General features: G+C 45.7%; 1 protein-coding gene across 2 annotated transcripts; it reads right to left on the reverse strand.

The window, feature by feature from the left end:
• Positions 1–3,117: 3,117 nt before the first annotated feature.
• LOC142852867 (protein FAM200C-like) lies at positions 3,118–16,929 on the reverse strand. Of its 2 annotated transcripts, XM_075977872.1 has the most exons (5): positions 16,035–16,923; positions 10,609–10,791; positions 7,633–7,885; positions 5,781–5,931; positions 3,118–5,128 (listed from the first exon to the last, which is right to left on the reverse strand). In XM_075977872.1, the coding sequence occupies exons 2-5, from the start codon at positions 10,650–10,652 to the stop codon at positions 3,309–3,311; spliced, it is 2,268 nt and encodes a 755-aa protein (XP_075833987.1). In that variant the 5' UTR covers positions 10,653–10,791; positions 16,035–16,923; the 3' UTR covers positions 3,118–3,308. The 2 variants fall into 2 exon arrangements, with proteins under 2 accessions (XP_075833987.1, XP_075833988.1); XM_075977873.1 differs by lacking the exon at positions 10,609–10,791 and having other exon boundaries at positions 16,035–16,929.
• Positions 16,930–16,945: the final 16 nt, after the last annotated feature.

Raw genomic sequence — 16,945 nt, forward strand, 5'->3', positions numbered from 1 at the left:
GCCGCTGCGCTCCGCCCGCCGCCGCCGCCGCCGGCTGCTCAGGCCGGAAGGCCCCGCCCAGTGCTCCTATTGGCTCCGCTCTAGGGGTGAGCCCTGTGACCTCACAGAGGGGCGTGGCTTCCGCCGACGCTTCTTTGTTCCCGATTGAAAATCTTAAGTGTTCCTGCGGGACAGTATTGTTAACTATAAACCTTCAGGTGCTGTTGGTCAAAAAACCTGAAGGGACGGAACGAGGGAATGTGGCTCAGTGGGTGGAGTGCTTACCTAGCATGAACGAAGCCCTGGGTTCCACCCCAGCACTGTATAAATCTAGTGTGGTTGGGTACACCCGTAATTCCAGCACGGAGATAAAAGATGGGGGCCCTTCCGGCCGAATGTATTGGCTAGCTCAGTTTGGGTTTATTTTTGCAAAAGGAAATAGGCTTGCGGAATTACTTTCGCTTGGTTCGTGAGTTTCTTTATGTGACATGATTATTGTCTTCAACATTACTTTTTAATTGTTACAGCCAAATACTTGGCAAGAATCAGTTTAGAAGAGGGTGTGTTTTGGCTCACAGTTTGAGAATACATACAATCAGATGGGAAGGCATAGTGGGCACGATCATGAGGCTATTTGTTCATACCTGCATTGGTCAATCAGGAAGTAAAAGAAAGGGGAATTCTAGCGCCTTGTTCGCTTTCTCCCCCCCCCCCCCCCCATTTTGAGTCCCAGCCCACTGTATGGTGTGATCTACATTCAGGGTGGGTTGCCCCTTCTCAGTCTATAATCTCTGGAAACTTCCTTAACAGATACACCTAAAATCATGCCTCATAAATTGAGAAGACAGACCAACTGACTATCCCAAGCTGGAACGGAGGGACTGGATATAGTTTGTTTTTGTTTTGTTTGTTGTTGTTGTTGTTGTTGTTTTTGGCTTTTCAAGACAGGGTTCCTCTGTTGTAGCTTTGGAGCCTGTCCTGGAACTAACTCTGTAGACCAGGCTGGCCTCAAACTCAGAGACTCACCTGCCTCTGCCTCCCAAGTGCTGGGATTAAAGGCGTGCGCCACCACGGCCTGCTAAGAGCATTTGTTTGTTTGCTTATTTATTTATTATGTATACAATATTCTGTGTGTATGTCTGCAGGCCAGAAGAGGGCACCAGACCTCATTACAGATGGTTGTGAGCCACCATGTGGTTGCCGGGAATTGAACTCAGGACCTTTGGAAGAGCAGACAATACTCTTAACCACTGAGCCATTTCTCCAGCCCAAGAGCATTTATTATTCAAGCACAGGGACTTGAGTTTGGGTTCCCAGCATGCACATAAAAAGCCAGGTGTGGCTGCATAGGCCTTTCCCCTCATTCCTGTAGAGGGACTACCAAGAGAGGCAGGAGAGACTCAGTGGGGCTTGCTGGCCAGCCAGTCTAGCCAAAACAGGACAGATTCAGTGAGAGACCCTATCTCCAGGGAATAGGAAGAGCAATAGAGAAAAACACTCAACATCCTCCATCACTCTGTGTACGAATGAATGAAATATAAGAGCATGTGTGCATGTATGTGTGTGCTTACACACACATACAGAGAACCAAGCAAGAACAAAAATAAAAGTAACTGTTCAAGGGCTAGCAAGATGGCTCAACAGATAGCACTTCTAAAGAGATCAGATGGGGCTGGAGAGATGGCTCAGTGGTCAAGAGCACTGCCTGCTCTTCCAAAGGTCCTGAGTTCAATTCCCAGCAACCACATGGTGGTTCACAACCACCTGTAATGAGATCTGGTGCCCTCTTCTGGCCTGTATACTTAATAAATAAATAAATCTTTAAAAATAAAAAATAAAGAGATCAGATGACCAGATCTCTCTCTCTCTCTCTCTCTCTCTCCTTTCTCACTCATTTATTGTGAGTGGTAGTTTGATTTGAATAATAAGAAGAAGATTTAGTTGTTTATGTACATCAATGTTTTGCCTGGTGCCCGAGGATAGTGACCAAAACACTGATACACATAAATAAATCTTAATTTTTTTTTTTTCGAGACAGGGTTTCTCTGTGGTTTTGGAGCCTGTCCTGGAACTAGCTCTTGTAGACCAGGCTGGTCTCGAACTCACAGAGATCCGCCTGCCTCTGCCTCCTGAGTGCTGGGATTAAAGGCATGCGCCACCACCGCCCGGCATAAATCTTACTTTTTAAATAAAAAAAAAGCCCTACAGACTTTCCTACAGGCAATCTGATGGAAGTGTTTTCAAAAATCAGATCCCCTGAAACTGTTCATTGTGGATCCAGTCTTCTCGACCTTGCTGTGACCTTTAACACAGTTCCTCATGTTGTGATGACCCAACAATAAAATTATTTCATTGCTACTTCATAACTGTAATTTTGCTACTGTTATGGCTTGTAATGTAAACATCTGATATGTAGGATTTATTTTTTCTTTCATTTTTCAGTTTTTCTAGACAAAGTTTCTCTGTGTAGCCCTGGCTGTCCTGGAACTCACTTTGTAGGCCAGGCTGGCCTCAGTCTCACAGAGATCCACCTGCCTCTGCCTCCCAAGTGCTAGAATTTATGGCGTGCACTACCACCACTACCTGGCATAGAATTTATTTTCATTGTTACAAATTGAACATTATTAAAGCATTGTGATTAATTCTCCAAAAAAACCAGTATGTATTTATTGTTAAATATTTATTTCCAGTTATAAATAATGAAATTTTGTCTTGAATCATGGTGTAGTATCATGGGTAAGTCTTTTTTTATTGTGTATACAATGTTCTGCCTGCAGGCCAGAAGAGGACACCAGATCTCATTATTGATGGCTGTAGCCACCATGTGGTTGCTGGGAATTGAACTCAGGAATTAATTCAGCCAGTGCTATTAACCTCAAAGCCACCTCTCCTAGGTAACAGTCTTAATATAACATCAGTACCTGGGTGGTGACTTTAATTCCAGCTCTTGGGAGGTAGAGATAGGAGAATCTCTATGAGTTTGAGGTCAGCATGGTATACAATGCAAGTTCCAGGACAGCCAGGCTACAAAGACAAACCCTATCTCCCAACAAAACAAAATAAAGAATGAAACAAAACCCAGAACAACTTGCTACATTTTGCAACAGTATCTGTAAAATGCCAACTTCAGCCAGGCAATGGTGGTACACACCTTTAATCCCAGCACTTGGGAGGCAGAGACAGGTGGATCTCTATGAGTTCGAGGCCAGCCTGGTCTACAGAGCCAGTTCCAGGATGGGCTCCAACAGAGAAAGCCTGACTCGAAAAACAAAAAAACAAAACAAACAAACAAACACACACACATAAAAAGCAAAAAGTCAATGCCAACATCAGTGTGAAGGTTGAGATTGCTTCTTTCTCACTAGATCAGAAATTCTCGGGGCAGTCTTTGCAAGAGCACAACGGAGATCATTTTCCACAGCGAGCCTACGTCTGTATTTGGACTTGATAACCAACAAGTTGGAAAACCCTGTCTCACAAAGATATGTTGTTGGAAATGGAAGGAGGAGGCGCAGCACGGTCTCAGACAGAACAGGGTAGGACTGCAAACACTTGACCCAGAAACGTGTAAGTGGCAATGCAGAGAAGTCAGCTCTCACTGCTTCGCTGTTAATAAGTCTGACAAACTCCTCTTGTGCCGTCTCAGGGACATCTTCAACTCTGACTGTGAACGGGCTTCTAGCAAGGGCAAATGGGACGGCAGGTAGACTTGGAATGTACCAGGAAATTTCTTCGGCAAGCACGTGCAAGTGCTCTTTCACGGAAACGATCACTGAAGTCCTTCCGGAGGGTTTAATGTCATGTTCCTTAAAGAAAGCAGACAGGGTAGGCAACATGTGGGTTTTATTTTCTTCCAGCTCTTTTTGCCAAAGCTGAAGCTTCATTTGGAATGACTGGATCTTTTCAGACAAATCGAGGCATGTTGCATTTGGTCCTTGCAGTGATAAACTTAATTCACGCAAGACAGCAAAGATGTCGACCAAGTAAGCTATTTTCTGCAATTCACATTGATCACTGAAAAGTGCTACGAACTGTGGTCTTGCTTTCTGACTAAAAAATATTCTGAGTTCATCACGAAGCTCAAAAACACATTTTAAAACGGTTCCTTTGGACAACCATCTCCCTTCTGTGTGAAATAGCAGAGCTTTGTTGGGTGCGTCAAACTCGTTGCACAGTTGCGAAAACAGCCGACTGTTTAACGTGTTCGCCTTGACAAGATTGACAGAACCGATGACACTTTGCATGACTTCTTTTAAGTCTTGAGGCAGTGTCTTCATTGCTAACGCATGCAGATGAATCATACAGTGAGTTCCGATGACTTCCGGTGACTCGTTCAGGACCAAACGCTGAAATCCAGACTGACATCCTAGCATAGCCGGAGCACCATCAGTGCAAACCCCACAAACCATTTCCCATGAGAGCTTGTGCTCCTTCAGAAATGAACCAACTCTGTCAAATACATCATGTGCAGTGGCTGTTGTTTCAAGAGGTTTGCAAAAAAGGAATTCATCTTTGAAGTCGCCGTCATTAATGTACCTCACGTAAACCAGTAACTGGGAACAGTTTGTGACGTCTGTAGATTCATCGAGCTGGATACTGAATATTGGAAGTGGAGCAGACTTAATTTCCTGGATGACCTGGTTAAGAATATCGGCAGACATGTCATTTATTCTTCTACGGACAGTGTCATTAGATAAGGAAACCGCGCTCAGCTGCATACCAAATTCCTTTCCGATCAGAACTCGAACACTGTCTTTGGCCGCTGGCAACAGTAAATCCTCAGCAAAGCTGTGAGGCTTCATAGTCCTGGCGATTCTGAGCGCCACCAAGTAGGAAAACTCAACGGCTATGACATTCTGTTTGGGGTATTTGCTGCCAGTGTCAAGCCTGGCTTTCTTGAGCTCATCAGCTTTGCTTCTAAAATAGTTGATATCCTTGTCGGCAAAGCTCAGGTGCTTGCTGTCAAAATGGCGTTTCAGTTTGTTTGGCTTCATAGACTCCGCTGAGAGAACGTCCCCACAAATAACACACTGCGGTTTCTCAACGCCTGCTGTCGTTTTTGAGGTAAAACCATACCGTAAGAATTCTTCACTGTATCTTCTGTTTTTAACCTTCTTCTCTACACGGTCCACTCTTGGGGGATGGCCCTCTAATGAAAATAATACACGACAGTAGCTTTAATAATACAGAAGATGACCAAGTAGTGGTGGCGCACGCCCTTAATCCCAGCACTCCGGAGGCAGAGGCAGTTGAATCTCTATGAGTTCGAGGCCAGCCTGGTCTGCAAGAGCTAGTTCCAGGACAGCTGTTACACAGAGAAACCCTGTCTTAAAAACAAACAAACAAACAAACAAACAAATAGTTCCTATAATCCATACTTTTTTCTACAGTAGTTGATGACTTTACAGTACACGATTTGACACTTACCCGGTAATTATAATTCATGAAGTGTTGTTTGCTGCTTTCAACACCGTAGCTGCTTGCTACACGTGTGCCTGGTCTGCATAACTATATTTTGGCACCAACCCTGTCACATACACCGGCATTTGCACAGGGTGTATGTGATGGGGTTGGCACAATGATGTCATCACTGGTACCCCTATGTGGACTTATCTGCATGTAGGCAGCCCAGCCCGGAGACGACGGCAGAGCAGGGAATCAGTACCTAAGATGATCACAAATATGTGTTTTCCCATGTCCTAGATGACCCCAAAGGGGTCACGACAACTCGCAGGTTGAGAACGGCCACCCCACAGGGGTGAGGACTATCAATCTCTCTGAGCAGATGACGGGTCACCTACCATTTGTAATTCTGCACTGCCACAACACCTCATTGAAGCCCTCGCAGAGCTTGACGTCACTCTGGTTCTGGGCACACTCCAGAAACTGTTTGATCTCAAGAAAGCAAGGTCCAGGAGACTGCTGGGCCAACAGCTGGGCTCCCCGGGGTTCCTGCCAAGACACAACATTAGGTACTCCTGAGAAAGTGTAGGTGCATACAAGAGAAGCATTCACAGACTCTTAGCTGGGAAAACAAAGGTGAAAACTTAGTTATCCATCCAGTAATATGGTAGTGAAAACCATTTAAAGGCAGAAAGCAAAACAAAAAAACGTTAACGTTAAAAACCAAGATACCCTCCAATTTAGAAAACAAACAAATGGCAAACCAGGCCATCAGAGTATGAACGGGGGAGTGGTTCTGCGAAGGCTTTGCTCAGTATACACAAGCTATGGACTTCACCCCAACACTGTAAATATAAAATCAAAACATTAAAATCTGGCTAGGGAAGCTGGGGATGGCAGTGCACACCTTTAATCCCTGCACTCAGGAGGCAGAGGCAGGCAGGTCTCTGACTAAGAGCACCTTTACAAAGCCAGGTCCAGGATAGCCTACACAAAGAAATCGTGTCTTGGAAAACAACAACAAAAACACAAAACCAAATCAACAAACCAGGGTAGGAGTCCAATAATAAGTCTGTCTAGTTTACCTTGGGTTTGAACCCCAGAATCACAAATAGAAACACAAAAAAGTGAACCACTCTAACTGGACAGTGGTGGCGCACGTCTTTAATCCCATCACTTGGAAGACAGAGGCAGGCAGATCTCTGTGAATTCGAGGCCAGCCTGGTCTACAAGAGCTAGTTCCAGGACAGGTTCCAAAGCTACAGAGAAACCCTGTCTCAGAAAAAAAAATACAGTGATACATTCTTAAGGAAAAATAGGACTATTATTGGAAAGAGATGGACAAGAACTTTAGCTACACCACCTTTCAAGAGATTACATGTTCCTTAGTACACACAAAATCCACAGATCCACAAGAGGGCAAAAACTATCAGGACAGGGGTCACAGGCCGTGAACAGGACTTGTGATTATGTAACAGAGACTGAACTGAAAGGCCAGGCCTCATGGCTGTAACTCCAATGCTTGAGAAGCCAACCAAGGAGACAGCTACAAGCTTGGAGCCAGCTTCGGTCACACACTGAAGACTCTGTCTCCAAGTGAAGCATAGAAATCCAGTGTAGCCAAGATAAACTCTTAAAGCCAAGGCAGGATTGCCATAAAGTCAAGGTCAGCTTGAGTCAGATTCTCTCAAAAACAAAATCACCTAGAGGGAAAATGGCCACCTTACCAGTAAGTTGGGCTGGACTGTGACAATTCCAGTCTGCTCTACTTACTGGTGCTCGCCTAAGGGTCTAACTCAAACCACACTACGTGTATGATGCTTGCACACGAGTGTGTGAATGGGTGTGCCCACAGGAGCCCAATCAAGACATGGGTTCTTCCCTCTACCACTCTCCACCCTACTGCCCTGAGACAGAGCGCTCACTGAAACCCGTCATTTCATCTCAACTGCCAGCTGCCAAGCTGTGGCTCTGCTCATCTCCCTCCACAATGCAGGAGATGCAGATATGCATGGCTGTGCCTGACTCTGTGGGTTCACGGGCTTTGAACTCAGGTCCGCACGGCTTCAGAGTAAGTGTTTACTCACTGAACCATACCCCAGCAAACCCCTACTAAAGGGGGTGGGGAAGCACCACTTTGTACTGCACTCCTAAAATTAAACACAGGGTCCTACGTAAAAGATGTTTACCAGCTGCCAAGTTCTCTCAGAAGATACAAGCACACAGAGGAAAAGCGGCCCCAGATCCTACCTGGTAAGTGATGTCAGGCCTCGCAGGCTCAGCACTGCCACCTCCACTGAAGGCCCCAGTGACGGCATGACCCAGGGTGTGGCCCACTGCAGAGCCCACAGCCACACCGGCTGCAGTGGTCGCCATCTGGGCCATCAGGCCTGGTTGCCGGGGTGCAGCAGCAGGTGAGCCAACTGCAGATGGTGCAGTCGCTGTTGCTGGAGGATGAGCTGCAGGCGCTTGTCTGGGAGCAGGTCTCATCTGAGGGGCCCGGCTAGGAAAGAAAAGAACCAAACTCATCAGCTCCCAGTTCCAAATGGCTCTGGAAGTTACTGAAGAAGTGAACCAAGCCCGGTTCTGAGGCACACACCTGTAATGCCAGCACCGGGATGGAAGAGACAGAAAAATCAACAGGCCAAGGTCACCCTACACAGTCATTTCTCCTCCTTCTACATTATTATTTTTTCAAAGAATAAAAACTGCAACACTCCCCTCTTTTCTTTCCCCCCTTCCATATGCCCCTCCTTGACTGACTGCAAACTTTTTTCATTAACTGTTATTAGATGCGTATATGTGTATACACATACATTCTTTTTGTTTTTGGTTTTTTAAAACAGTGTCTCTTTGTAGCTTTGGAGCCTGTCCTAGAACTCTCTCTGCAGACCAGGCTGTCCTTGAACTCCTGCTCTGGGCATTCCTCAGTTGCTGGTAGCTCCTGCTGTAGGCTGAGCCTTTGGGTTTTCACCATACTTTGGCATATCTACTGTCATCCTTGTTCTACAGCGTGATTTTAAAGGATACTCTCCTCTCAAAAAATAAAAACAAAAATCAACCAAACAAAAATAAAATAAATACCCTAGCCAAAACAAGAGTGAGCTCTACCTATGAATCCTATACCAGCCTCACCCAGTACTGGGATTACAAGCATTTTCACCCTGCCTCGCTTCAATTAAATCTTATTTTATAATTGTTTACATGGATGTATGTCTGTGTACCACTTGTATGCCAGAAGAGGCCTTTAGATCACCTGGACCTAGAGTTACAGATGGTTTTGAGGGGTCATGTGGGTGCTGGGCATCAAACCTGCGTCCTCTGGAAGGTCACTCAGTTCTCTTAACTGTAAAAACAACCCTGCTTCAAACAAACAAACAAACAAACCACCAACTCAAAAATCAAAAAGAGAGACCCACACTGGAGCACTGGACTGAGCTCCCAAGGTCCCAATGAGGAGCAGAAGGAGTGAGAACATGAGCAAAGATGTCGGGACCACGAGGAGTGCACCCACCCACTGAGACAGTGGAGATGATCTACTGGGAGCTCACCAAGGCCAGCTGGACTGTTACCAAAAAAGCATGGGATAAAACTGGACTCTCGGAACATGGCGAACAATGAGGGCTGATGAGACGCCAAGGACAATGGCACGCGGTTTTGATCCTACGCAATGTGCTGGCTTGGTGGGAGCCTAGCCAGTCTGGATGCTCACCTTCCTAGATATGGACGGAGGGGGGAGGACCTAGGACTTACCACAGGGCAGGGAACCCTGACAGCTCTTTGGACTGGAGAGGGAGGGGGAGAGGAGTGGGGGGAAGGGGAGAGGGGTGGGAGGAGGGGGAGAAGAGTGGGAGGAGGGGGAGGGAAATGGGAGGCTGGTGGGAGGAGGTGGAAATTTGTTTTTTTTTCTTTTCTTTATTCTCCTTTTATCAATACAAAAATTTAAAAAAAAAAGAAACTGAAAAAAAATCAAAAAGAAAAATTTAGGGAAAGTGACCTGTTGAACTGCAACTTTTATTAATCTTACTTGATTTTAGTTTTTGGAGACAGGGTCTCTCCATGGGTAGCCCTACTAGCCTTGAATTGGTGGCACCTCTTGTCTTTGGGGAGACAGAGGCATGTTGGACGATCTTGGTAGATGGGGCATTCATTCCCCTACCACATAGACAGTCCTCAGGTCCCCTCCCAGCAGGACCACAATTTTTAACTTCCTACGATTGTATTCCCCCAAAACGTAACACCTGGAATCTGGATGCTGTCAGCAACTTCCTACTTATCTTCCCATGGGCCTCAATAGGGCAGCAGGGCTTAATCCGTGGTTGTTTCCCCTCCGCGGGTCTTTTTCAAAGGGGTCGCCTAAAAGACCATCCTGCACATCAGATATTTACATTACGATTTATAATAGTAGCAAAATGACAGTTATGAAGTAGCAACGAGGGCTGGAGAGATGGCTCAGTGGTTAAGAGCATTGCCTGCTCTTCCAAAGGTCCTGAGTTCAATTCCCAGCAACCACATGGTGGCTCACAACCATCTGTAAAGAGGTCTGGCGCCCTCTTCTGGCCTTCAGGCATACACACAGAATAATAAATAAATAAATATTTAAAAAAAAAAGAAGTAGCAACGAGAATAATTTTATTGTCGGTGGTCAGCAATACATGGTGAACTAACTATATTAAGGGGTCACAGCAATTGAAAGGTTGAGATCCCCTGCAATAAAGCATTTATCGCTCAATGTTAGGTCTCCTGGACTGAAGTGGTGGAAAGAGAGAACTCTAAATTCCCCGCTCTCCACACGGAAACACGTACATGAATTTTTTTTAATTTTTTCTTTCTAATGACCTTTAAAGCCTGTAATCCCAGCCATGGGGAAGCAGAGATAGGAAAATCAAGGAAGGCCAGCCAGGCCTATATGAAGTCCAAGGTTAGCCCAAGGACCACAAAAACACTGTAAAACAAAACCACCTCAAGACCTTCACATAAATAAATTTTTCCTCGCCTCTTCGTTGACTATGTCCTCTAAGGCCTTTGCCGCAAGCAGTCTAGGACAAAGGTCAGGCTTTAGGGTCCTGACCGTAATGCAGAGAGCGCGTCCCCGTTCTTGGGGAGCTCCCTTCCCCACGAGCTGATCCCTTCCCGACTGCACGCACCGCCTCACCACCCGCCAGCCTCCCCCTACCAACGCCCTGGCCACCCGCACTCAGTCCCTACCCCTAGAGAGGGTCTCACCTGACGGAAGGGGCCACCCGGGAAGAGCGGCTTCCGCGCGGCATCCTAGGTGTTTGTATATTCAACAATTCAACATCCAGACACAGCAAACTCCGAAACGCCCACCATCGACCAGCAAAGAGAGGAAGGTGGGAGGCGGAGCCTCAAATCTTAGCCAATCAGAGCCCAGGAGGAGCATGGATGCTGAAGGTCATTGGAAGAGCGAGACGTCAGTAACGGGCAGCGGCTGCACGCCCACTCCGGAAAGTTGCTTGGCGACGGCGCTTTGTAGCTAACCAGAAGTTCTTGGGATTGCTCTGTCAAAGCTTGTTCTTAGATTCTGTGAGGGATGCTGAGGTTTTTGCTTCCAATAGACAATTGGCTTCCTCCACTACTCAGGCTGTCCTTGATTTTGAGATTCTCCTGCCTCAGCCTTTCAAGTAAACTTGATTGGGGAATTACAGGTATGTGTCGCCATGCCTACTGTATTTAAGTGTTAAACCTGAAACTTGCGAGGAGAAAGACTAAGTCATGATTGTCTACTCAAAGCAAGCTTTGAATTAGAGGTTCACTCGGTACTGGCCAGCCGGCTGTCTAACCTACGTCGGCATTTAAAAAGCAACCCCTTACTGGACTTTTGTGGCCTCTTTTATGGGGGAAAGATACAATATATTAATAGAAAATAGCTGTGTGTTTATAGAGGCAAGAGAATTGGCTGTTAGAGATTGTTAGAAAAATATAATGAAAGAGGAAGACAAGGGTATAAATATCTTGTTAATGGGATCACACATCAGATTTAAGAAGCAACCTTATTCATGAAAAGAAACCTATTTTTGCTGAGCGGTACTGGCACATGCCTTTAATCCCAGTACTCAGGAGGCAGAGGCAGGCAGATGTCTGTGAGTTCGAGGCCAGCCTGGTCTACAAGAGCTAGTTCCAGGGCTGGAGAGATGGTTCAGAGGTTAAGAGCATTGCTTGCTCTTCCAAAGGTCCTGAGTTCAATTCCCAGCAATCACATGGTGGCTCACAACCATCAGTAATGGGGTCTAGTGCCCTCTTCTGGCCTGCAGGCATACACACAGACAGAATATTGTATACATAATAAATAAATTTTAAAAAAAAAAGAAGAGCTAGTTCCAGGACAGGCTCCAAAGCTACAGAGTAAACCTTGTCTCAAAAAAAACAAAAAAAAATTTTTTTTGTAAAGTCTGGGGGCTTAATATAATGGCCTCTTAATTTGCTAGGTATGTTGCTCCTGTTTTGGTCTCACATCCCCCCGTTGGCCTATGTTACCCTTCCAAATCTTTGACATGGGAGCAGCATTGCCTGTTGTCAATTAAACAGTATTCTGGCATTGAATATTTTGCGTGTGATAAGGCTAGTAGTACATTGAAAAACACGGGGCCCAAATATTATGATTGAGAGAACTATCAGAGAGCCAATGAAGGGAAAGAACCTGCTTAGCCAGGAGGTGCCAATCAACCTGTACATTCTCTATGCAAGTCATTGATTTGGTTATCAGTGGTGTGGGAGAAACCTGATACATTGAAACAACACATGGGGGGGGTGAATTGCTGACATCCAAGATTATGCTTGACCAATAGATAGCCTCATGCAGCTCTATTTTGTAAGACTGTTGTTCTTAACGCTCCCATTTCGTGATTAATTTTTGCCGATGTCTTAAGCTATTCAGCAGGGGATTTTAGAGATCTCCTTTTGCATCCCTACAACCATGCCAGGCAGAGGCAATACAAAGGCAGCTGGGACTGCCATCGAGGTGGGTTCCAGCAGATGTAAGGAATCAGCAGAGTATTCAGTTCCCTGACGTCATAATCCTATTAGCAGATTGTTGAGACCACTGAATGAAATAGGTGTGACGTGTCCTAGCCCATGCGTGCTCTTACAACCTTCATGGAAGGCAGACTAAGTGTTATTGTCACACACAAAAAGTTTTCCCTCAGGGAGAGCAGGATTGGAAATAGGGTTGAGGTGGGGAGGAATGTCAGTACAATCAAAACCTAGTCAGTGAAGGAAAAAGGGCACCATTTACAAAAATATCACGATAACCTTGGAAATGTGTTTACAGGGGCGTGTTCAACGTGTCTCCTTGTTTTTTGTTTTGTTTTGTTTTGTTTTTGTTTTTCCCAAAAGCCCAAGAATTGCAAGATCCCCTTAGACACAAAAGGAATTTGTTTGTCTGCTGTTTGACCCTAGGTGGAGCTAAAAACTAGTATCCAATCTACTACGTATGTTAATTTAGACAGAAATGACTGAGTACTGTTTTCTGTTTTTCATCTTAATACATTTGTAATGTCCATTAACAGATATTGTTAAAGAATATTTAATTATGATCAAGTCTGGATTGTTACATTGGGACCGGTCGGTCAAATTAATTCATCCTGTTATGCCCACGTAATGAGCTCCCCCAGGAGTCCAGGTTCATAGGCAGAAGCAAAGAGCCTTTATTGCAAGTGCAAGCAAGCTTGGGCTCTCTGTCCATTGGATCGGGGAGAGCATTGAGCTCAGCTATGGCGTGGTTTTTAAGGGATAAAGGATGGGGAAGGGGAATTCTGGATTCAGATGGGGGTTGAACTTGTGACTGGGTAGGAGTGGAGTAACAGAAGTCTTGTCAAACAGGATTGGTACTGGTGGTGCTGGAAATTGGCAACTTATATAGAAGTTAGGTAAGCTATTCGTAATACTGGAGCATCTAGTACTTGTTTGTCTCAGTCCTGATTGGTCCCCCGCAGGTACAGTCTGTAGCTTTTCCTGGTTATTTATTGTAAGGGTGAGCCTAGTCCCACTATTGTTCATCTGCAGCCTGTCATGGCTGCACTGATGTCAAGTCAGGCCTCCTCACATCCCAGTCGCCCTCCTTCCATTTGGGTAAAAACGATTTGTTTTCCTTCCTTCAGCAAAACAATGGGACCTGGCGGGTGGGAAAAGCCTTACAAAGTAATATTAAAGTATTTCTGTAACAAGTGTACCTTCTATCCCCTCCCCCCCAGTTAAAAGAGAGGATCATAGCCGGGAAATGGTGGCACATACCTTTAATCCCAGTATTCAGGAGGCAAAGGCAGGTGAATCTCTGAGTTCAAGGCCAGCCTGGTCTACAGAGTGAGTTCCAGGACAGGCTCCATAGCTCCCTGTCTCTAAAAAACCAAAAGAATAATAAAATAAAGACAGAATCATAATTCCAGGGCAAATTGGAGCATAATTGTTATCAAGAGAGCAATCATAACAATCAAAGGCACCTACAAAGTAGGAACGATCAGAAATCTTAGAATTTTTGATTTTTAATGAGGCATGTTCAGTCACAATTCACCTCTTTTCCTGTTAGAAGTCAAAGAACAACTCATGGGAGTGGATTCTCGCATTCCATGTCTGTCAGGGGATCGAACTCAGGTCCTCAGCCTTGGCAGTTGATGCCTTCTTCTCACTAACACCCTTGCAACATTGTTGAACATTCACTTAGAGATAATGCAACAGATTGTCATATACTGTTGAGCAAACAACAGACCAATCATGTCCCTCAAGGAAGAGGAACCTCCCTAGTGTAAAGATAACTGAACTGTAGTTTGTTTATTGGGCATATGTGTGATCTATGCATGTGGGGGGGGGTATGTTCATGTATGGTACCCTCTGCTCCTCCACTTCATAATTTTTAGGATTAAAAAAATTTAAGGGGCTGGAGAGATAGCTCAGAGGTTAAGAGCACTGGCTGCTCTTCCAGAGGTCCTGAGTTCAATTCCCAGCAACCACAGGGTGGCTCACAACCACCTGTAATGAGATCTGGTGCCCTCTTCTGGTGTGCAGGCATAGATGCAGGAAGAACACTGTATGCATAATAAATAAAAATCTTAAAAAAAAAAGAAAGACTTATGATATGACCTCTGTATCACATTTGCATACACACATGTGCACACACTTGCATGAACCACACAAGACAAAAATATTTTTAATGATTTATTTTTATCTTATGTACATTGGTGTTTTGACTGTGTGTGTGTCTGAATGAAGGTATTAGACACTCTGAAACTGAAATTACAGACAGTTGTGAGCTGCCATGTGGGTGCTGAGAATTGAACCTGGGTCCTCTGAAAGAGAAGCTAGTGCTCTTAACCACTGAGCCATCTCTCCAGCCCCCCCAAAAAAAATAGTATTTAAAAAGATAAAAATTTAAAAGCTGGACAGTGGTGACACAACTTTAATCTCAGCACTTAGAGGGCAAAGACAGGCAGATCTCTGTGAGTTTGAGGCCAACCTAGTCTACAAAATAAATCCCAGGTCAGCCAAGACTGTTACACAGAGAAATCTTGTCTTGAAAAAAAAAATTAAATTATAAAACTAGGTATAGCGACTCATGCCTTTATTCCCAGCACTCAGGAGACAGAGGCAGATGGATCTCTGTGAGCTGGAGACCAGCCTAGTCAACAGAGGAGATTCCAGCATAGACAGGGCTACACAGAGAAAACTTGTTTCGAAAAGAATTGTGTATATTGCATGTGTTTTTGAATATGCATGAGTGCTCAAAGTATTGGATGCCCCAGGAACCGGAGTTAGAGTTTTTAGCTATCTGACATGAGTGCTCAGAATTAAATTCGGGTCCTTTTGGGTACTCAGCAAGCAGAGTGCAGGCTCTTAGCTGCTGAGCCATCCCTCCAGCCACTCCACAGCATTGCTGGGGACAGGACTTCTCAGTGGGAGATGGAACTCAGCATTTCAGCTAGACTGCCTAGCCAAGCAGGCCCCGGATCTGTCTGTCTCTGCCCCCCAGAACCGGAGTGGCAGATGGCATGCCCTATGCCCAGCTTTTTATATGGGTTCTCAGGATATGAACCGGTTCCTCATGCTTACATGGTAAATGCCAGCTCCAGTTTTGATAGGAATAACAATGAAGTTGAACAATCACATCAATAAACACAGGTGGTGTATTTCTATTTAACAAAAGCAGGAGCTGTGTGACAGTATGGGCTCCAGGGCTTCTGTCCCAGGCTGGGGATGCAGGGCATAGATGGTTAGTTAGAAACAGCACGGCTCTTTCCAAAGCTCCATGGAAGGGAACCTGAGGTCACCGTCCTTCCCCCACACTGCAGAGTAAAGTGACCGTTGTTTTCCTCTGGGTGGACAGGGCACCTGCCTCGGGACAGGCTGATAAATCTTACACTTTCATTCTTCTTGTCAGGGAAAGTTCCCCAAGGGTGACAGAGCTGAAGACGGTTTTCATGGACTGTCACCAGTGAGCGCTTTCCCCCCTCAGAACAACTATGGTGAGACCTCCTATTGTACATTGTCTGACAAGGTGGCCGAGGAAAATCTTCCCCGGCCTCCCCCGGGCATCTGGTGGGTGGAGAGAGTCCCCTACTCCCCATCTAATGACCTACTGCTACACTGAAGGACTATACGACCTCATGGGCAATGTGTGGGAATGGACGGCGTCCACTTACCAATCTGCTGGCCAGGATATGCGTGTCCTCCGGGGGGCGTCATGGATCGACACCGCTGATGGCTCAGCCAATCACCGGGCTCGGGTCACCACCAGGTAAGAATCTTAGGTCAGGGCACCACATGTTTTCTGTAGCCCTGACTGAGGGTCTAGATTCAGAGGTTCACAACCTTCTTAATGCTGTGATACTTTAATACAGTTCCGGGTACAAATGTAGGCATATTCGCATGTGAGCTGGCCCACACGGAGATAGATGGAGGCGGCGTTTCAATTCAGGTTCAAGACCCACAGGTTGACAAGCATTTCTTGGCCACCCAAAACTTCAGTTATGTTACAGAATTTTCTTTCCCACCGTTTCTAATAAAGCCTGGTTAGTACACCATCTTCCAGTCACACTGGAGGCAGGACTCCTTTAGCTAAATTCCAAGCAAGTTTATTAGTAAATCCTTTATAACAACATTTTACTATGAGCTTCTCCTGCATCACCAGCACTAGGAGACTGAGTCATGAGAAGAGCGAGTTCCAGGCCAACGTCCGTTAGGTGAGGCCTTGTTGCAAAAGAAAATCTGAGAAGGGTTAGGTAAACAATCCAAGGCCCTCTGGTAGACAAGGCAAGAATGACTCACTTAAGGTTGCATTTAACCCCGTTAACATAGTAGGCATGGCGACCTGCCTGTAATCCCCAGCCCAGTTTCCTCGAGTGGCTGAGGCAGGAGGATCTGAAAATGAAAGTCAGCCTGAGTTGTGGGGGAAGCCAGTCGTCCACCGGAAGCAAAAACCTAACCATCCAGCAGAGAATCTGGGGACGAGATTTGAGAGGGCAACCCGAGAAACTTCCGGTTACCTACAGGGCCTGGTCGCCAACCTCTTGACTTCCCGGCGTGTGACGCAGCACCCTGGCGTTTCCCGTTA

Source organism: Microtus pennsylvanicus, chromosome 1 (genome assembly GCF_037038515.1).
Source record: "Microtus pennsylvanicus isolate mMicPen1 chromosome 1, mMicPen1.hap1, whole genome shotgun sequence".
Lineage (NCBI taxonomy): Eukaryota > Metazoa > Chordata > Mammalia > Rodentia > Cricetidae > Microtus > Microtus pennsylvanicus.

What these genes read in the sequence shown, in the direction of transcription:
- LOC142852867 (XM_075977872.1), bottom strand. Translation starts at nt 10,652, where the DNA reads ATGCCGCGCGGAAGCCGCTCTTCCCGGGTGGCCCCTTCCGTCAG. An exon ending in GGCCTGACATCACTTACCAG is followed by an intron (nt 5,932 to 7,632) that starts GTAGGATCTGGG and finishes GTGTCTTGGCAG; the next exon opens with GAACCCCGGGGAGCCCAGCT. An exon ending in GCAGTGCAGAATTACAAATG is followed by an intron (nt 5,129 to 5,780) that starts GTAGGTGACCCG and finishes TATTTTCATTAG; the next exon opens with AGGGCCATCCCCCAAGAGTG.